We start from the raw sequence: 21,992 nt of genomic DNA, 5'->3' as shown, positions 1-21,992 counted from the left end.
ATCTCCAAAATATACAAATGGTTCATGTGGCTCAATATCAAAAAACAAACAACCTGACCAAAAATCGGGTGGAAGCCTTGAATAGGCGTTTCTCCAAAGAAGACATAGAGATGGCCAACCAATGAAAACATGCTCATACATCACTAATTATTAGAGAAATGCAAGTCAAAGCTACAATGAGGTATCACCTCACACCCAATTTAAATTTCACCAAAACTCCACCCTTCACCCCAAATGCTATTACTGGATCTTTTCTTTCCATTGGAGAAATGCTGTAAACTCCCTCTGGTGTGTAGTCCCCCTCGCTGCATAAACTGACTTTGCTGGGCTGCAGTCTTGTTCCTGGTGGTCTTAGTTGATGGGGATTAAGATAATGGGATAAATACAAGATCAAGAAATTACTGAAGAGGAGGAAGGGAGTTGTGAATGTTGGTGAGTATAGGAGCTAGCTAACTAAGCTTGGAAGCTCCAAAAGCACTTTTTTCTTTTGAAATCCTTAGATCTGAGAATGACTTTCCAATGACATTTGTATAAGTGTTCCATGACGACCTTGCCTTGTGCATCAACTTGTAAATCCTGAACTAGGTGAATGTATTCTCTGATTATTAATAAATGTCCTGTGCAAGAAAGGGTTAACTCAGCAGGCTTGGGTTGCTCAGACCCTGCACATTCCAAGGAAAGACCTGTGTCTGGGACTGGCCGTTGACTGAGGCTGGAGATAATTAACCTCAGAGCCCCTGGAATACTCTGCTGATGAGAGTTATTCTATGCTGGACATCTTGGGTTGCTCTGTATCCTTTTGACAATCAAGTCTATGCCAACAATGTGATTTATATGAATGCCTGTTTTTGCATGCCTTAAGTCATAGTTTGACCTCTGGAGTGCTAGAGGCTGAATAGCTAATGCGGGAGATGCATGTCTGCATGATTGAACCCCAGTAAATCCCTTGGAAATCAAAGCTGGAGTGAGCTTCTCTGGTTGGCAATATGAGGCTTATCTATAACATTGCTGGCTTAATCAAATGTAGCCCTGTGTCACTCTACTGGGCCCTAGGGGACACCTGGAGGCTGGCACTTGGCTTGGTGTCTCCTGGACTTTGCCACATGTGCTTTTCCCTTTGCTGATGCTAATTTGTAGCCTTTCACTGTAATAAATCATAACCACGAGCACAGCAGCTTTTCTGAGTTTTCCAGGTCCTTCCAGTGGATCATCAGGTCTTGGGGACCCCCTAACACAGAATCCACAGCGAGCCATCCTGCAGTCAGGCTCAAGGAGAGAAGGGCTTGCCGCATGCCTGGGGCCCAACTGTATGTTCCCCACTCCCGCCTGGGGGTCTGCAGAGGCCTTCCTAGCCCTCACATGCGCTTACCTTTCCCACAGGTTGTTGAGCACTCTGTGGTCCCCAGCTGCTTCCAGTTGTGATCCCGGCTCTGCCGAGGGGGCTGCGGAGCTGGTGGCACCACACTGTCCGGCCGGTGGAGAGAGAATCTGTCTGGCTGCCTGACCGGGAAGGTCTGTGCTGATTCCAACGTGAACATTTCAGGTGTCCCGCCGCGCGTGTCTGCCTTCTCCTGGTCCCCCTCTTTCTCTTTTCCCTCCTGCTGGCTCCTCCCTTCTGGTACCAGCTGGCCATTGACGGGCTCCCCTAGGAGAGGCGAGTGCACACACCACAGAAGATGGTTTGTATGGTGAGTTGTCAAGAGGAAATGATCCAGCATTAGAAATCAGGTAGCGTGAGATCATTTCTAACTCAAAGCACATGTGTCTAAAATAAGTAGATGTTAATTTCCCTAATATTAAAATATTATTAAAAATGAATGAGGGAAAGATGAACATCACAGAAGGGAAAGTGAGCAAGGACCCAGGAGAGGCAATTTCTTTTCTTTTCATGCAAAAAGAACTGCTGCTGCTACTGCTAAGTCGCTTCAGTCGTGTCCAACTCTGTGCGACCCCATAGATGGCAGCCCACCAGGCTCCCCCATCCCTGGGATTCTCCAGGCAAGAACACTGGAGTGGGTTGCCATTTCCTCCTCCAATGCATGAAAGTGAAAAATGAAAGTGAAGTTGTTCAGTCATGTCCAACTCTTAGCAACCCCATGGATTGCAGCCCATCAGGCTCTGTCTATGGGATTTTCCAGGCAAGAGTACTGGAGTGAACTACATACAACCAAAAGCCATACAACAGTGCTCAGCTTCATTTCTAATTAAAGAACTACACGAGAAAGCAACAACAGCAATTCTATTTATCTAACAATAAAGGTGAGAAACTCTGGAAACCTTTAAATCCCTAAACCCCTCATTGCAGGTGCTGTAAAACGCACTTTCTCACACTGGGTGAGCCTGCAAATAGATGCAAAGCTTTGGAGAGCAACTTGGCAAGATATCTCTTGACCTAGCCGTTCAATTTCTAGGACAATTGTCATGCAAATATTCCCATTCTTTTACATAGAGCTGCATGTACAAGTATGGTTACTAATTTGAAACACCAAACCAGTAGAATGAATTTAAATGTCCACCAGTGCGTGCACGTGTGCTAAGTTGCTTCAGTTGGGTCCAGCTGTTTGCGATCCTATTGTAGCCCACCAGGCGCCTCTGTCCTTGGGATTCTCCAGGCGAGAATCTGGAGTGAGTTGCCAGGCCATCCTCCAGGGGATCTTCCTGACCCAGTGGTACTAGTTAAAAGAAATTATACTACAGCCATGAATGAAATCCTATGTAATTTTTAAGAAAAGAATGAAGCAAATATACGTCATGACTGACAGGTTGTTTGGTGAAAGAAAAAAGCATGACAGAATTCAGTTTGTATACACATACGCAGATGTGGCAGGACCCTTTTTGAGAGATTAATTTGTGTTTTGTTCTTTATCTCTGTTTCTCCTCCTCCTCTCCCAGTCCAAGTGGCTAAATTCTTGGGTTTTCTTGCCTGAGATTTTTGCAGGAGAGAAGGCAAAAGCTACTAGAAGTCAACAGCTCTTCTTTCCCATAGCAAAAACCTGAGCTTCCAGTAAGGATAGCAGGTTCCAGAAGAGCTGGCCCAGGGGAAGGAGGAGAAAAAAGTGCAGAGCACTTTCTAAGAGAGAGAGAGAGTCAGAGAGAGATGGAGAAGCAGGCGTCTGAGGCCTTGCGTTTCCTGAGCACCACAGACCTGCCAGGCAGGAAACTTTCCTCATATCTACGGCGTGTGGGGGAGCCTCTAGATTGATTAGGACAGAATTTTCTACCAGTTTCAAGGAAGTTTCAAATTCAGGTTAGTTTTATGTTGACTTAAAGAAAAGACTGGCATGTGATGTCCCTGGTATACTTAGATGGTAGACAAAAATTCACATCGGCTTGAACATGTTTGTACATGCACAAAGAGGGCTGGACAGAGTCCCTCCAAATTGTTAAGAGAGATTGCGTCTGGGAAGCTGGGCAAGGTATGAGGCTGGGAATACTACGTTTTTGTTTTTGTTTTTAATAAATAGACAATATATATATATGTGTGTGTGTGTGTATATACACACATATAGGTATATATGCCCAACTATATACCTATAGTTGCCATGCCCTCCTCCAGGGGATCTTCCCAAGCTAGGAAGACACGGGTTCAATCCCTGGGTTGGGAAGAATCCCCATGGACAGAGCAGCCTGGCAGGCTACAGTCCATAGGGTTGCAAAGAGTTGGACATGACTGAGCACACACGTATTGTACACATATAGAACCCGCCTGCCAATGCAGGAGATGGAGGAGACCTGAATTCAGTCCCTGGGTCGGGAAGATCCCTGGAGGAGGGCATGGCAACTCACTCCACCATTCTTGCCTGGAGAATCCCATGGACAGAGGAGCCTGGCGGGCTGCAGTCCAGAGCGTTGCAAAGAGTTGGACGTGGTGACTAGGCACAGCATGGCAAGCAGTTTTAGGTTTACAGCAAAACTGAGTAGGAAGCGCAAAGAGCTCCCTTCTTTCTCCTGCCCGCCCCCAGCCTCCCCTGTCAACATCCCACATCAGAGTGGTACACTTGTTAAAACTGATGAAACCACACTCGACATATCCAAAGTCCACGGGTTACATTAGGGTTCACTCTTGGTGTTCTACATTTTGTGGGTTTTGACAGATGTGTGACATCTGTCAGCCTCTGCAGTATCACACAGAATAGTTTTGCTGCCCTAAAATCCTCTGCCTATTCATCCCTCCCTCCCTTGTAACCCCCGGAAACCACTGATCTGTTTACTGTCTCCACAGTTACAGCTTTTGCAGACAGTCATCCATACGTGCTTGGAGCCACACAGTATGCAGACTCTTCAGACTGGCTTCCTTCACTTGGTAACGTGCAGCTAAGGTTCACGCATGTCTTTTCCTGGCTTGATAGCTCATTCCTTTTTAGCACTGGATACTATTCCGTCGTCTGGATGTGTCACAGTCCTTTTATCCAAATTCACTTACTGAAAGACATCTTGGTTGCTTTCAGGTCTTGGCAATTGTGGAGCAGTTGCATTTTACTTTACATATTTCTATTTTGATTGAATAGTGTTCAAGCATTCATTAGTTTAATATCAAATAAGGAGGCAAATTCTAGGGTTACTATAAAATGCAGTTAAAACTTAGAGCTTTCTCTCCTCTTTCATCAGCACTTTCTTATTTAGTTGGCTACTTAGAATACTTCATGGTTTGAAATACTATATGCAAATTAAACTAATAGAATCAAGACCAGTAAATCGGTATAAATAAGACTGTGCAAATGTTATCAGATAAAACCTTTTAAGATCTTTTATGTGTCTTATATGCCCTGGGCACTGTGCTAGGATGGACACCTAATTCTTTCACTACCTTTCCCCTCCTAAATAAAGCCTTTGAATGCACATTTTCTTCCTTTCTATTCTGTGGAGTGAATGTGCTCAGAGAAGTTGCTCTCTTGCATGAAGATGCACAGCAAAAAAGAGGTAGAGTTGAATTCAAGCTCTGGCCTCCTGTCCCTGTTGATATGGAGGATGAAGCCTGCTCCAGCTTGCCTCTCCTCATCAGTGTTTTATGGCTGAGCCCTTCTAGCCTGCTCTGTCCCAGGCAGCTGATCCCAGGACCACATGCTACCCATAAACTGAGACCCATTAGGCTTGCTATCAATCACCATCATCCTATATGATTTCAAATAGTCTATCCAGTTGCCCCTCTAAGTCAGTATCAGTAATCTCAATATTTTGCCATCTGAACTTGGTTTCTCAGGCTGTATATTGCTCCTGGAAATGGCTTAAAAATTCTTTCAGGCTGAGTGTGCTGACTTGGAGTTTGGACAACACACGTACCCCCCATGCCAGGCAAACACCAGGCTGTTGTCCCCAGGAAGCCCAGGTGACTCCTCCTCCATCTGGGAAAGATGACCTGGTTATCCAATCAGCAGCCCAGGGAAGGATGGATGGATGGGGTCTCATGTCTGTCCCCTCACTTCCTAGGACAGATGTTGGACCAAGTCACCTCTAGGCAGTATAACAAGCATAGGGGCTAGTGACCCAGGCTGGCCTGAGGTCCAGGATGTAACTCAGTCTCTCTAAGCTTCTATTTCCTTACTCTTAAAATGGGGTTAATAGTAGTTCCTTCCTCTGAGTATACTTGTGAGAATTGATGAGTTAGTCTATATGACGGGCTCAGCAGTGTCTGGCACATAGTGAGGACTCAGCCTGTGTGAGCAATTATTATGAATATTTCTGCAGACCTTTCTGTTTGAAAGACAGAAAAGACAGTCTCCATTTGGGTGGCAGGCTCCATCACCATTTGGTGAAGAAGTATCAGCCAGGAGCTGTGACACGTCCAGCAGCAGCCAAGCAGAGCTGCCAGCTCTGTCTCTCAGCAGAGTCCACTGGGAAGAGGTCAACTGTTAGATGCGAACCCATGATGCTTTTCTTACAGGTCAAAGCTGTGTCAGTGGAAGCCGAAGGGGACCAAGAGAAAAGGCATGTGGTAAAGACAACAATGGCCCTCTGAAGGTGTCTGGGTCCTAATCCCTGGAACTGGGATGTGTTTGTTTAATGTGGCAAAAGGGACTTTGCAGATATAATTAATCTATCCTGGGTTTTGAGGTGGAGAGAATTATCTGGCTGAGCTCAGTATAACCAGAAGGGTCCTTATAAGAAAGAGGGAGGAGGGTGAGCGTCAGAGGAGATGTGACGGCAGGAGACGGTCAGAGGCAGAGAGAGATCTAAAGGTGTTGCTTGGCTGGCTCTGAAGATGGAAGAAGGGGCCACGATCCAAGGAACGAAAGCGGCCTCTTGAATTTGAAAAAGGCAAGGAAATCAGTTCTTTCTCAGAGCTTGCAGAGGATGCATAGCTCACCAACACCTGGATTTCTGCCCAGCAAAACCCATTTTGGAATTCCGACCTCCAGAACTATAGGATAGTAAATTTGTTATTGTTTTATGCTCCTCAGTTTGAGGCCACTTGTTGCAGCAGCAACAGGAATCTAATACATAAGACAATTCAAGATGTTGAACTGAAAGGCAGGCTGAGAATGTTCACTTTGGGTTTTCTTCAGTTTTAAAAAAATGTGATTAATTTTATTTTTGGCTGCACTAGGTCTCTGTCTCTGTGCGGGCTCCTCTCCAGCTGCAGTGTGCTGGCTTCTCAGCGCGATAGCTTCTCTTGTTGCGGTTCCTGGGCGTCACAGCACAGGCTCAGCAGTTGTGGTGCGTGGGCTCCACTGCTCCGTGACACGTGGGATCTTCCTGGATCAGGGATCAAGCTGCAGTGGCAGGTGGACTCTTAGCTGCCTACCACCAGGGAAGTTCTGTTCACTTCCCGTGTAAATCGAGTAAATGAAACACTCTCAGAGAAGGTTCAGGCGAATGCTGAAGCATCCTCTGATACCAGGGCCCATTGACTCTGAAGTATGTGTCCATGAATTTTCGCTGTGTTAACTAAGAGACAGAGGGCAGATACACAAGAAGAGAGAAAGGGCTTTAAAAGGAAATGATCTGGAATGAGTGGCAGCAAAACAAGAAGTCTTACCTGGCCTCCTGTGAGGTGGCACCTGTGGGCTGATGGCGTTGTTCCCCATGATAACGTACTCGTAGTGGACCCCCGGATTAGGCTGCTGGTGTATCATCTGGCAACACAGAGGTCAGTGTCACCGCCCTGCTACACAAGCACATCCCTTTCCGGCTGACTCTGGGCTCAGTGGTGTAAGTGGCATTAACTATACATAAGTGGATTGATTTACATCTAATAATAACAGTGGGCCAGTGACAGACTAAATGAAAGCTATTTTCAGATGGCTTTTTGCTATTTGCTTTTGAAGAATGAGGAACACAGTCTTTGAGAGATTCGGAAGAAAACTAGGCTGAAAGTCAAGATTTTATAAGTTCCAAATGGAAAGACGGGAGCAATGGTAGCCAACCTTTCTGTTGGCTCCCCACCGTCTTCTTCACGACTTAGATTTTGGGTACAGACCTGCAAATGTCCAAGAGACACTTAGGTTTATACCGCAAAGACACCATTTGAACACTAGGTGGCGAGACAGAGTCGTGAAGGAAGGGCCAGACTTCGGCGGTGCCAGCAGCTCTTCTAGGCGCCTCTGAAGTCCTCTGCCTGGCCTGTGAGCCTGGCTCAGGGAGGTCTGCCCCAACCCTCTCCCTTATTGACTCTCTGGGTCCCATCCCCTCTCACCCATGGAAAGCTCCAGAATCACAGAGAGATGGGGTGAGAAATACAGGTACGGAATAAGGAAAGTGTCTCCTGGGTCCTATTCTCTTAAGAAATCCATGATAAAAGCTCCATAGGGCCGTGGAAGTCAGCCACGGCACTGTCTGGGACAAGAATACAAAACAAGCCAGTACGCAGAGGCAGGCTAATTCCCTCCCTATTGGCTTTGGAGCACAGAATCCTTTGTACCCATGGCTTTCCTGGTGGGAAGCAGGGTGGTGGGCTAAATAAAGCTGTTGAACAGGAATCTGAAGTGAAAATATGAGCCAGGCAAGGAGACAGGGTCATGATGTTTATGTTTGATGTTTGATGTTTGATGTTTCCATCTCTGCTGCTTTATAAAGGGGTTCTCCTGTTGACCAGCCGTGTCACCTGGAGCAAGTCCCTCAATCTCATAGCCTCCGATATCTTCATCTGGAGAGGCAGGAGGTTGGAATCACAGCTGATCTCTGAGGTCCTGCTAGCTAGGCGTTCTCTTAGTCACTCCTGCAAGGGCGGGCCCTGTTTGGTCCATGAGGGTATCTGCTCCGTCCATTTACGCCATCAGCCCTTACCCTTCCCTACGTGTGAAACGGGGTTTCCTGTCTATAAATCACCCGGGGGAAGGCAGACATAAGAGCCCCGGGGCCCCTCAGATCTAGGAACCATGTGGGGAGCAGAGAGCCCCTGAGGGACACGGTGGCGTGACCACAGGTCCCCGCGATCCATTCCTAATTCCCTCACTTCTCTTTTCACCCAATCTGACACTCATTCTGGGCCTGGAAATCCTTCCCCACTCTTCTGTGCTTCTATGCGAATGTTCTCCAGTGCAAACCTTGTCCCATTTACGAAATTATTATTGGCCACCACATCCCAGACCACCCACAGTCGGCCTGTAACAACCTGAGCTTTTACCCCTGATGCCATTTGAAACTTACCCAGAGTCCAACAACCACTGGACAGTCTATTAAAAAATATTCAGAATGAGTTATAACAATGCTTCCTTTGTTGCTTCCAGTCCATGAGCCACTAGGCCCAAAGGGAATGAACACGTAACTGTATAGTTGGACAGGTAATATTTATAAAACTCAAACTCAGCAATTATCAGGTGCACCAGTGTGACCCTGGAGATGGTGAGAGAGTATATATCGATGGGTGAGCTCATTCCTTTTAATCAAAACTTCGATTTTGAGCTTTTATTTCCGGTCCCCCTTTATTTCCAGATCTTTTTTAAGAAGCTTGGATTCTAGTGGTTTCTTATAAAAATAAAGACCATTTTTTAACTCTGGGGCAACTTAATACTTTTAGTTTCTTGTAAAAGAAATCAAAGTGCTGTCTTCTGGGAAGCAGGGAACTTCTAGTAAATCTCTATATTGTTACTCCAAGCTTTACTGTGTCATGCGGAGGACTCTGGAGTTCTTGTTTCTTCACTTGCTTTAATCGAATTTGAAGAGGGCTGGGAACTGTGAGTGGTCTTGTCTTGCTTTAGGCATTTGCTTTCTTTTGCCATAAAAAGAAAACACACCAAATTAGCATAGGAGGAAAGTGCCTGGAGGAGATCCAGTGCTCATGAAATAAAGGATATGTTTTGCCTCTGATTTGATTCAACAAGTAAAATTGGTTTTACTGGGTCAGTAAATGCTGAGGCATCTGGGAGAGTTTATGGTTTCTATGAGCTAGGTACATTTGGAGGTGAGTGGCAAAGATGCACGCCAAGCATGTAAGGGCACCCCAGAAGGCGCCACTCAAATGATCTTATTGAGCCAGGGCAACGTTTGTTTAATTTTTCTAAGTGTGGTCCTGAGAAGCAAGAAGACACAAAGGCAGTAGTTCAAACTCACATAGACATCCAAGATCTCATTAGTGGGACCTTCGGCCAAAAAGGACTCTCCAGCAGTGCTCGAAATCTCATTTGGACGCTTGTATGTGAACATGGTCCCTCCGCCCTCATATTTTCCAGGCCGGTCAATTGCCCAGTTCCCATTGATGATGGAGCGGCCAGAACGACTTCGCAAGGCTGTTGAGAAAAATGAGACAGTCCTCAGGTGAGCTCAGGTGTGCGCGAGAAACTGACTGACCCCTGGTTACTGGCTTATTCATTCATCCAGCTTGTTGCTTCAACCACTATGTGCGGGGCACTGGCCTAGGCCTTGCAGGATGAGGCATCTAGATCACACTTTGGGCCTCATCACTCCCTCAACTGACTTCAACCCCTTCTACCTCTTGGACTTAGTCTAGAAAGGAAGGGTGGGAGAGGTTAGGAGAGAAGGACGTGGAAAATGCGAGAAAGGAGAAACTTAGAGGTGGAAGACAAAAAGAAGGGGCAACAGAAACTGTATTCTAATCCCATCATCTGAAGGTGAGAGGTTGCACACGGGCAGCTCATGAGCTGATTTTGGCTCACAAATGAGCTTAATTTGGCCATTGTAGTGTTTTTATTTTTAAAAAGTTGAACCCAAATTTAAGAATTGGGAGATTTCCCATAAAAGGTTTAGAGTAAAACAAGGAGACATGCTAACCCTGGCTCCACGTTCTGTCACGGCAGCAACCACGGAGCTGGGAGGACCACCTCTGTTAGACAGGGCCTGCATGCTCTGACGGCCCGACTCCCCACCGCTCCTAATACTCCCCGACACTGAAGCGAAGTCTCAGTTTATTACCCACTGACTCATGAATATAGATCATGTGTCATGCTTGAATTATTTTTTCTTACTGAATACAATTTTTCTTACAGTTCTTCCTACCTGTATGTCTACTAAAAGCGGCAAAACTAAAGATGGGCTAGGAGGGTCATATGATTTTCTCCTACTTGGTGACCTCCATTCATGTATATTCCCTGACTTCTGCGGCCTTCTAAGGGTGGGCGCTGGGAGCCACTCCCACATGCACCGTCAGAATGGATCCTCACAACACCGCTAAGCAGATGTGCAGCTTCATTTTCCAGAGCACGTCTGAGAGGGAACTTGTTCAAGTTCAGAGATGGGTGACAGAACTATGACTTGAAGTGCACACTCAGGAGGGAGGTAAGAATGGAGAAGAGGGGCAAGGAGCAAGAGTCTATAGTTACTGAGAGAAGAAAGGACACATTTTCCTCCCTCACACATTTGGTACCTGGATACCACCCCTCTCCCCGAGGCCAAAAGAAAATTGGATTTAAAGGAGATCCTATTCTTCTTTTTTAAAAAATATTTATTTACTTTTTTGACTGTGTTGGGTCTTAGCTGTGGCACACAAGATCTTCTGTTGTGGCACGTGGCTCAGGCTGACCCATGAAATGTGGGATCTTTAGTTCCCTGCCCAGGGATCAAACCCACGTCCCCTGCATTGCAAGGCAGATTCTTATACACTGAAACACAAGGGAAGCCCCAAAGGAGCTCTTGCTCTAAGTGACATGGTCAACAGTAGGCCTGTGGTGGCACTGGTTCTGTGTATTTCCAATTTACAGTTACTAAACTTAATATTTTTTTACAATGTATTATGAAAAAATTTATACATGAACAAAAAGAGTGAGAAAGGTATCATAAGCCTCCATGTACCCATCCCACCACCCAGCTTCAACAGTGATCAACTCCTGCCTTAGCTTGTTTTGCTTTGCCAGTTCCAGACATTATCATTTTTCAGTGGTGGTGGTGGTTGTGTCCAACTCTTGCGACTCCATGGACTGTAGCCTGCCAGGCTCTTCTGTCCATGGGATTCTCCAGGCAAGAATACTGGAAAAGAGTTGCCATTTCCTTCTCCAGAGACATTTTTTAGTAGATCTCACTGAAGCATAAAGACTCTTTGTTTCTTAAAGCCAGTTGTAGCAGTGTTTTCTACAATGGGCCTTCCCAGGCCTGCAGAGTCAGAAGCTGCTTGCAGGAGTGGAAGAACCCCCAAGGCTGAGGTGAGCCGTGCCCCCACCCCCTAAAGATGCTATCCCTGGCTGGCTCATTGCCATGGCTCCTGGGAGACCACAGCTGTGGAACATCGAATACCAAGTTAGAAAATCACTTCAGCTTACTGATTGGCAAGGAAGAGTCATGAGTTGAGACTGAGGATGAATAGGTTTGGGCTGTTTTCTCTCAAAACCATGGTTCTTGAGAGTGGTCCATATAGGGGTCTCTGTGTTCTCATTTCCCATTCACTTCTCAGTCATCTCCAGTCTGGCTCTTGTTCCCATTATTTCACTGAAACAATCCAAATGAATGTCGCCAGGACCTCCATGTTGTCAAATCCAGTGGGCATTTTCAGCCTTCTTCTTATCGGACGTCTTGGCAGCATCTGGCACTACTGGCTGCTCCATCCTATTTGAGGTCTTCTTTCTCTGGTTTCTGGGACATCTCACTCAACTGGCTTTCCTCCTGCTCTTGGGCTGTGCATCTGTTCTTTCTTTTTTCTCATCTTTTTCTACTTGGCCATTAAATGTTAGTGTTCCTTAAGGCTTCAGAGTAGGCCTGATTTGGATGCTGTACTCCTTTCATGGGCAATTGCATCTATGCCCATGGCTTCAATTACTATAGTCCACACTTGATCTTAGCCAAAAGGCTGAGAAGCGATGAATTACTATAGTCCAGTGACTTTGATAGTTATGTCTCCAATTCAGTATTTTCCTCTGGTCCTAAGCTTGTGGGATTTTAGTTCCCTGACCAGGGATCAAACCTAGGCCCTCAGCAGTGACAGTGTGGAGTCCTAACCACTGGGCCTCAAACCTGTATATCTGATTACCTATTTGACAACATCCCTCAGATGTGTAGGTCTGAGCTCGTTCTCGACCTCTTCCAGTATTTCTTTTTTAACTGAAGTAGAGTTGATTTACAGTATTAGGTTAATCTCAAGTTTCACTGCATAATGACTCAGTATTTTTACAGAATATACTCCCTTTCCACTTCCCCTTGGTAACCGCTAGTTTGCTTTCTATATCTGTGAGTCCATTTTTGTTTTCCATATGCATTCATTTGTATTAGGGGTTCCCTGGTGGCTCAGAGGTTAAAGTGTCTGTCTGCAATGCAGGAGACCCAGGCTCGATCCCTGGGTTGGGAAGATCCCCTGGAGAAGGAAATGGCAGCCCACTCCAGTACCCTTGCCTGGAGAATCCCATGGACGGAGGAGCCTGGTAGGCTACAGTCCATGGGGTCGCAAAGAGTCGGACACGACTGAGCGACGTCACTTTCTTTCTCTTTCATTTATATTATTTGTTAGACTCCACATATAAGTGATATCATATAGTGGTTTTCTCTGACTTATTTCACTAAGCCTAATATTCTCTAGGTCCATTCATGTTGCTGCAGATGGAAGAATTTCGTTCTTTTTATGGCTAAGTAACCTTCCTTGGTGACTCAGTGGTAAAGAATCCACCAGCCAATGCAAGAGAGGCAGGTTTGATCCCTGGGTCAGGAAGATCCCCTGGAGAAGGAAATGGCAACCCACTCCAGTATTCTTGCCTGGAGAATCCTGTGGACAGAGGAGCCTGGTAGGCTACAGTCCATGGGGTCACAAAAGGGTTGAATACAACTTAGCAACTAAACAACAACTATTATCCATGCATCCCACACTGTTGGTGGGAGTGTAAACTGATTCAACCTTGGAAGGCAGTTTGTTTACTAATTATTCTCAGGTCAAGAATATGGGGTTAAATACCCCTCCTCCCCTTTCTCCCCCCCTCCCTCCCCAAAATGGGTTTAAATGCCCATACTCTTGACCTGAGAATTATTCTTCTATGAAACTACTTGATGGATATCCTTCTGTAAGTATACAAAAGTGTTTTTTAAATAAGGATATTCTCTGCAGATTTGTTTTAAACTGAGAGAAACTAAAACCAACCTAAATATGCATTAATAGAGGATTACTTAAGTAAATTGTCATCTTGGATAACCATGCAATGGAATATCACATGGTCCTAAAAACAATGAGGCAGGTCTGTGGGTGTGAAATGAACTCTGTGATACATTTTAAAATGAAACAAAAATACAAAACAGTCCATTTGCTATGGTCTCATTTGTTATACACTTTAAAATAAAAATATACACATTAAAAATCATGTAGGCACACACATAAACATTTTAGGGCAAGACAGTCCTAAAACAATTAACATTTGGGGAAAGGAATGGGGGTTTAGGTTGGCATGGGAGATGAGAAGGGACACATTTATTTCCCACTTTATATCCTTTTACTACAATTTATAATTTGTTTTACCACATGCATATATTATTTTCTTTAAAGCTTAAAAATTTTTAAATAATATAAAGGACATGGTATAAGCGGAAATGAAACATTTTCCCCCTTTCACACCTTCTCCTTAAAATCCAATTTGGAGCATCAAAAGCTCAGAATTGAGGTAGGTTCTGGCTAAGATTTTATTGCTTTTAATGGCAGTATTATAGAAGAAGTTATTATCTGGAAACCAAAAAGTCCATTAAAGAACCATTTGAAGTATGGCAAAGAGCCCCCTAGGAAATTAAACACTGGGCCTCTGAATCTTTTTTACCATCTACTACTATTATCATGGAAAAAGCAAGACAGTTCCAGAAAAACATCTATTTCTGCTTTATTGACTATGCCAAAGCCTTTGACTGTGTGGATCACAATAAACTGTGGAAAATTCTGAAAGAGATGGGAATACCAGACCACCTGACCTGCCTCTTGAGAAACCTATATGCAGGTCAGGAAGCAACAGTTAGAACTGGACATGGAACAACAGACTGGTTCCAAATAGGAAAAGGAGTATGTCAAGGCTATATATTGTCACTCTGCTTATTTAACTTCTATGCAGAGTACATCATGAGAAAGGCTGGACTGGAAGAAGCACAAGCTGGAATCAAGATTGAGGGGAGAAATATCAATCACCTCAGATATGCAGATGACACCACCCTTATGGCAGAAAGTGAAGAGGAACTAAAAAGCCTCTTGATGAAAGTGAAAGAGGAGGGTGAAAAAGTTGGCTTAAAGCTCAACATTCAGAAAACAAAGATCATGGCATCTGGTCCCATCACTTCATGGGAAATAGGTGGGAAACAGTGGAAACAGTGTCAGACTTTGTTTTTGGGGGCTCTAAAATCACTGCAGATGGTGACTGCAGCCATGAAATTAAAAGACACTTACTCCTTGGAAGAAAAGTTATGACCAACCTAGATAGCATATTCAAAAGCAGAGACATTACTTTGCCAACAAAGGTCCATCTAGTCAAGGCTATGGTTTTCCAGTGGTCATGTATGGATGTGAGAGTTGGACTGTGAAGAAAGCTGAGTGCCGAAGAACTGGTGCTTTTGAACTGAGGTGTTGGAGAAGACTCTTGAGAGTCCCTCAGACTGCAAGGAGATCCAACCAGCCCATTCTAAAGGAGATCAGCCCTGGGTGTTCTTTGGAAGGAATGATGCTAAAGCTGAAACTCCAGTACTTTGGCCACTTCATGCGAAGAGTTGACTCATTGGAAAAGACTCTGATGCTGGGAGGGATTGGGGGCAGGAGGAGAAAGGGTCAACCGAGGATGAGATGGCTGGAAGGCATCACCGACCTGATGGATGTGAGTTTGAGTGAACTCCAGGAGTTGGTGATGGACAAGGAGGCCTGGCGTGCTGCAATTCATGGGGTCACAAAGAGTTGGATACGACTGAGCAACTGAACTGAACTGAACTGAACTGTTATCCATGGGACCTTCCCTGGTGACTCAGCAGTAAAGAATCTGCTTGCCTGTTGCTTCATTTGCTATTATTTTCTCCCATTCAGAAGGCTGTCTTTTCACCTTGCTTATAGTTTCCTTTGTTGTGCAGAAGCTTTTAATTTTAATTAGATCCCATTTGTTTATTTTTGCTTTTATTTCCAGAATTCTGGGAGGTGGATCATAGAGGATCCTGCTGTGATTTATGTCTGAGAGTGTTTTGCCTATGTTCTCCTCTAGGAGTTTTATAGTTTCTGATCTTACATTTAGATCTTTAATCCATTTTGAGTTTATTTTTGTGTGCGGTGTTAGAAAGTGATCTAGTTTCATTCTTTTACAAGTGGTTGACCAGTTTTCCCAGCACCACTTGTTAAAGAGATTGTCTTTACTCCATTGTATATTCTTGCCTCCTTTGTCAAAGATAAGGTGTCCATGTGTGGATTTATCTCTGGGCTTTCTATTTTGTTCCATTGATCTATATGTCTGTCTTTGTGCCAGTACCATACTGTCTTGATGACTGTGGCTTTGTAGTAGAGCCTGAAGTCAGGCAAGTTGATTCCTCCAGTTCCATTCTTCTTTCTCAAGATAGCTTTGGCTATTCAAGGTTTTTGTATTTCCATACAAATCTTGAAATTATTTGTTCTAGTTCTGTGAAAAATGTGGCTGGTAGCTTGATAGGGATTGCATTGAATTTGTAAATTGCTTTGGGTAGTATACTCATTTTCACTATATTGATTCTTCCAATCCATGAACATGGTATATTTCTCCATCTATTAGTGTCCTCTTTGATTTCTTTCATCAGTGTTTTATAGTTTTCTATATATAGGTCTTTAGTTTCTTTAGGTAGATATATTCCTAAGTATTTTATTCTTTTCGTTGCAATGGTGAATGGAATTGTTTCCTTAATTTCTTTTTCTACTTTCTCATTATTCGTGTATAGGAATGCAAGGGATTTCTGTGTGTTGATTTTATATCCTGCAACTTTACTATATTCATTGATTAGCTCTAGTAATTTTCTGGTGGAGTCTTTAGGGTTTTCCATGTAGAGGATCATGTCATCTGCAAACAGTGAGAGTTTTACTTCTTCTTTTCCAATTTGGATTCCTTTTATTTCTTTTTCTGCTCTGATTGCTGTGGCCAAAACTTCCCTGACGCAGGATGCAGCATGCTTGGGGCTGGTGCATGGGGATGACCCAGAAAGATGTTATGGGGAGGGAGGTGGGAGGGGGGTTCATGTTTGGGAATGCATGTAAGAATTAAAGATTTTAAAATTTAAAAATAAAAACTAAAAAAAAAAAAAAAAAAAAGAATCTGCTTGCCAATTCAGGAGACTTGGGTTTGATCCTGGAGTAGGTAAGATCCCCTGGAGAAGGAAATGGCAACCCATTCCAGTATTCTTGCCTGGAAAATCCCATGGATAGAAGAGATTAGTGGGCTATAGTCCTTGGGTCACAAAAGAGTCAGACACAACTTAACGACTAAATAACTGTTATCTGTGGATTCTCACTAAGGGTTTAGATGAATTTTTAACCATAGACTAGCAAAACACTTAAAAAAAAAAAAAAGAAACATCAGATTTTTTGCAAACATAGTCCTAATACCATATGCCCAGAGGTTAGCTTCTGAGACAGGTCCAAAACTAGCCCCCCATCTGGCCTTACATTTTGAAAACAGCTGCGTATACAGTATCTGTACTTGTAAGCAGCTCCAGGGCTCTTAACGGTGTCCAGAACTAACTCACAGAAAAGTGCAGGTGACTTATGGCTCTTGCTAGCGCGTGTGTTCACTGAGGTCAAGATTTGGCAAAGTCTGTTTGAAAGGCAACCTCACAACTATGTCAGTAAGAGGAAATCTCCACTCTTGTTGGACATTCGGATTTTATTCCAGTTTAAATGGTCAATGCTGGGCATATATTTTTGGCCTAAACTCTCTGTATCAACAATGCCCTTCTCCAAGTTTCATGTACAAATTGTTAATATATCCATGCCCTGCTTCTCATACACCTCATCCCACCATCTTAATGCCCACTGTTGATGACCCAAACACTGGCTCCACGATCAATTAGAGCAACAGATCACTGTGATCCTCCTACTAACAAGTTCCTCGGAGCTTCTTAGTATCTCCGTAATTCTTAGAAGCTATTATGGGGGCAGTACAGCAAACTCAAGGGTAAAGAGATCGGACATCACCGGTATTGCTGCTCTGATAGAGCTGGAGGCCTGTGGTCCTGCCATTTCTGGTCTAGGAGCTTCCATAGAAGCCCACATATGGGCACCATCCCAAGTGAGTCTCAGAGTATGTTACCCAAGCTAGATACCCTGAAAATGGAACACAATTACTCACTCACAAGGACCAGCTTGGAGGGGTCTGTTAATCGCATCTTTATTTCACTAACCCCCAACTGAAACAGTATTCCTTCTATTATAAATATAGGCAACAGACCATAATAGTATTAGCAATACTGCAACTTCGTCACTGATAGAAGTCACTCATGTATTCATATGACATTATAGATGTTATTATAGATTTCAAAATTTGGAAATATTGTTTAAAAACTCATCACTATTCTGGAATTATAGTAATTATTGGAAAACCCTCCACGGCATTACCTATTTTAATGTCAAAGAAGCACATCACTATGTATATTAAAAATTATTTTTCTAAAATATTTTTATAATTTTAATTAAGTATAATTGGTTTCCTTTTTTCCCCCCTGTATCTTATTTTATAGATTTAAAAACAGTATTCTGGGATGGTATCCATAGACTGCCAAGGAGTCCAAAGCACAAAAAAGTGAAGAACATTTGGTCTAATGATTTATGGTTTTCAAAACACAAATGAACTCACAAAATATGAATGTCAATCTTATAGGGCAAGCAGGACACATACTGTCTTTATCATACAAATGAGAAAATAGGTTCAGAGAGATTAAGTTGCTTGCTCACGGTCGCGGACTATTAGGTTAAGTTCAGGATCTGAACTTATGCTCTAACTGATGCTCTAATTCCACATTCATTGCAATGATGGCAGTAATCCTCAGAGTGTGGTCCTTGGGCCAGCAGCATTAGCATCCCCTGGAAGCTGGTAGATGTGTTGGCTCAGGGTGGCTGAATCAGAAACTTGGGTGGGGTCCCATGCCAAATTCAGGTTTAGCAAGCTGTCCAGGTGGCTGCAGCTCACTTGAAGTTGGTGAGCACTGCAGAATACCTTCCCACCCTCATCTCTTATTTTTCAGAACTGATCAAAAGAGAAGACGTCTTCATCAAAGGAGGAATGGTTTCATGCCTTATATACCGGGTTTGCCTGGGCAACAGGGCTGATGCTGAGAGAAGGGTAGCAAAAGGGCCGTCTGGGAGTTGAAACCTATGTTCATTCCATCCTACTGTTGAAGCTCTTGTCACAATGCCCTCCTTTGAGCATTTAGGATTCTAGGAGCTGACTTTTTCCATGAATTTCAAGTTACCAGTAATCAACCCTAGAGAACGCCTATTATCAAGTGACTTTACATGCAAAGAGTAAACCATTAAAGGTTTGGATTGTGACTAACCCTTGGGGTGTGTATAACACAGTCCAATTCCACTCAACAAAAAATTAAATCAAGACACTGAGAAAACCCATGAACTGTACTGTTAGATCCTTGCATGTACAATTTTTCCCATTACTGACACGGGATGTGTATTCCAACAGAAAAGCAGTAGTTGCCAGGTAGATGATTAAGTTCTGATGCAGTTGTCGTTTCCTGAACACATGTGGAATCGGTCTGATTAAATCATCTCAGCTGAGTTAATTGCATTGGCAACTCAATTTATAGCTGTATTAAATTAAAAAAATAGGATGTAACTCGCATATAGTAAAATGCTTAAATTATAGCTTGATGACTTTTTTGTATTTGTATTGCACCTGTGTTACTGCTACCTGGATAAAGATGCAGAACATCCCAGCTCCTGCAGAAGGCTCCTTCCTGCCCTCTCAGAATCATTATCCCATCCTCACAAATCTTAGCGGCTGCCACTACTCTGCTTTCTAGAGTCATATTTTCCCCGGTTTTGAATTTCACATAAATGGAATAATATCATACATCCTCTTTCACACTGAACATCTTTTACTTAACTTGATGTCTATGAGAGTCATCCACTTCATTGTGTTTATCAGGAGTTTCATTCTTTTTCACAGCAATTTATTATTGTATAAATATGCCACAATGTGTTTTTCTATTATTGATGAACTTTTGGTGTATTTCCAGTGTTTGGCTCCTATGCGTAAAGCTGCTGCAAACATTATGCTTTTGGTGGACATAAGTCCTTATCTCTATTGGGAATATACCCGGAAGTAGAATTGCTGGATTATAGGTATATGCATGGTTAGTTGCAATAGGCGCTATCAAACATTTTTCCAAGATGACTGGACTAAGTGTTGTCGGGAGCCAGGGATCTCACTGTAGAAAGGAGACATATAAATATGGAATGGGGGAAGGCAGCATAGAACCTTGTGGGGATGCATTTAAATTTGAGATAAAAGTGTGAAAAAGGGGTTATTTGTGTAGGTGTGGCGGATTCACTTTGCTGTACAGCAGAAGCTAACACAGTATTGTAAGGCAACTATACTCCAATAAAAATTAATTAAAAATTAATTTGAGATAAAAGCATGAATTAATGATTTTGAGATCATGTATATATAGGTGTGTATGCGTATACACAAAAATATATATGCAGGCATGTGTATTTTCATTACATGTATGAATATATATTGTTGTTGTTGTTTAGTTGCTAAGTTGTGGCTGACTCTTTGCGACCCCATGGACTGTAGTCCACCAGGCTCCTCTGTCCATGGGATTTCCCAGGCAAGAATACTACAGTGGGTTGCCATTTCCTTCTCCAGGGGATCTTTCTGACCCGGGGATTTGAACCTGTGTCTCCTGCCTTGACAGGTGGATTACTTACCCCTGAGCCTCCAGGGAAGCCTGCATGTATATACACACGTGAGTATATTTCCTAGCTCTGCTAAGAGGGCTAAGAAGCGGAGACAACCCACCGGCAATAAGCATACCTTGCAAACTTAATCTTGTTCTCTTATACCACTCTCCATGAAAAGGTGTCTTTTTTTTGGAGAAATCACTAGTACCAGGGATAGGGCAGGGTAGGTACAAGATAAGCCTGGAAGTAAGGAAGTGTTCACAAAACTGGGGACCTGTCACAAGGATACAGGAGTCACCTTGAAGGGCCTCCCACTAGTGACACCTGAGACTGTTTGAGCACCCAAATAAATATGGTAATTCATAAATAAATTATTGAAAAAAAGGAAATGCATGAGTTCATACCAATAATATATAGATAAATAAATACACAGAGGAGAAGGGAGGATTTCAAGGGCTGACTGGTAAATACGGAGAGAGTGATGGAGTTGGAAAATCATTTGCAGTTTGTTCATCAAGGTAAATATTGTATCAGCCAAAAATCATCAATCCACACTGAACCGTGGGGGAAATTCTGATTTGGAGCCATGTATTCCAGTGGTCTTGTCAGCCCCTCAGACTGCTTATTAGTTGCAAAGGAGAAAGAGAAAGATAATTATCCAGTGAAGAAAGTGGGCAGCACTCTACTAGGTGATCAAAATGAGCAGCACCAGTGAGAAAAGGTGAACACTGCATGGGCCTCCTGATGCGGACCTACAAAGGAAGCACCGTGCCCAACCCAGTGCTCAGCTGAGCGGGCAACAGCAGACAGCAAGGAATCTTTTATTTTTTTAAAGTGGAGGACTGATGCTCAAGCTGAAGCTCCAATACTTTGGCCACTTGATGCGAAGAACTGACTCATTGGAAAAGACCCTGATGCTGGGAAAGACTGAAGGCGGGAGGAGAAGGGGACGACAGAGGATGAGATGGTTGGATGGCATCACCATCATGACTCAATGAACATGAGTTTGAGCAAATTCCAGGACAGGGAAGTGAAGGACAGGGAAGCCTGGTGTGCTGCAGTTCACTGGGTCACAAAGAATCGGACTGGACTGAGTGACTGAATAGCAACAACTATTTTTTAAAAACGTCAATATGACAAAAGACAAAGCCTGTGGAAACATTACAGGTTAATTGAGGAGAGAGAGAAATGTCAACGAATTGTATTACCTGACTTAGACTGGCTCCTGAACCAGAGGGAGAAAAGTGCTGTAACGGCCTTATGAGGTCAGCTGACAAAGCTGGAGTAGGACGTTTAATTAAAAACTTGTAAGCTTAGCGACAGTGTAAATGTGTGAAGCTGCTGGCTGTCCAGTGCTTACATATGAGAGTGAGTGTGTGCTAAATATTTACCCATTCTTAGTAAATACTCAGGCTTCCCATGTGGTGCTAGTGGTAAAGAACCCGCCTGCCAATGCAGGTGGATGTAAGAGACATGGGTTCAATACCTGGGTGGGGAAGATCCTCTGGAGGAGGACACAGCAACCTACTCCAGTATTCTTGCCTGGAGAATCCCATGGATAGAGGAACCTGCTGGGCTACGACCCATAGGGTCGCAAAGAGTCAGACACGACTGAAGAGACTTAGCAGGAACGCACAATAAATACTCATTGAAAGTGGGATGCTTTTGGGTAAAAGGCCATGATGCACTTAACCTACCCTCAAATGGTCCAGAGGAAAAAAATAGAACTGATTCTGAATAAGAAAATGCAAGAGTTCTTTGTAGTATTTTAACTTCTGCAACATCTTTTAAAATTAAA

General features: G+C 43.6%; 1 protein-coding gene across 4 annotated transcripts in view; it reads right to left on the bottom strand.

Annotated features, from left to right (window-relative positions):
* THSD4 (thrombospondin type 1 domain containing 4) overlaps window positions 1-21,992 on the bottom strand; it is a 694,305-nt gene that overhangs the window by 27,882 nt on the left and 644,431 nt on the right. For all 4 annotated transcript variants that reach the window (XM_042252121.1, XM_027971544.3, XM_042252122.2 and 1 more), the window contains 3 exons: window positions 9,490-9,665; window positions 6,977-7,073; window positions 1,370-1,645 (listed from right to left, as the gene is read on the bottom strand). In XM_042252121.1, the coding sequence (XP_042108055.1) occupies window positions 1,370-1,645; window positions 6,977-7,073; window positions 9,490-9,665 (549 nt within the window). The remainder of the gene's footprint in view (window positions 1-1,369; window positions 1,646-6,976; window positions 7,074-9,489; window positions 9,666-21,992) is intronic.

This window comes from Ovis aries, chromosome 7, assembly GCF_016772045.2.
Source record: "Ovis aries strain OAR_USU_Benz2616 breed Rambouillet chromosome 7, ARS-UI_Ramb_v3.0, whole genome shotgun sequence".
In the NCBI taxonomy this organism is placed as follows: Eukaryota; Metazoa; Chordata; class Mammalia; order Artiodactyla; family Bovidae; genus Ovis; species Ovis aries.
This window is presented reverse-complemented; position numbering and strand designations above follow the sequence as displayed.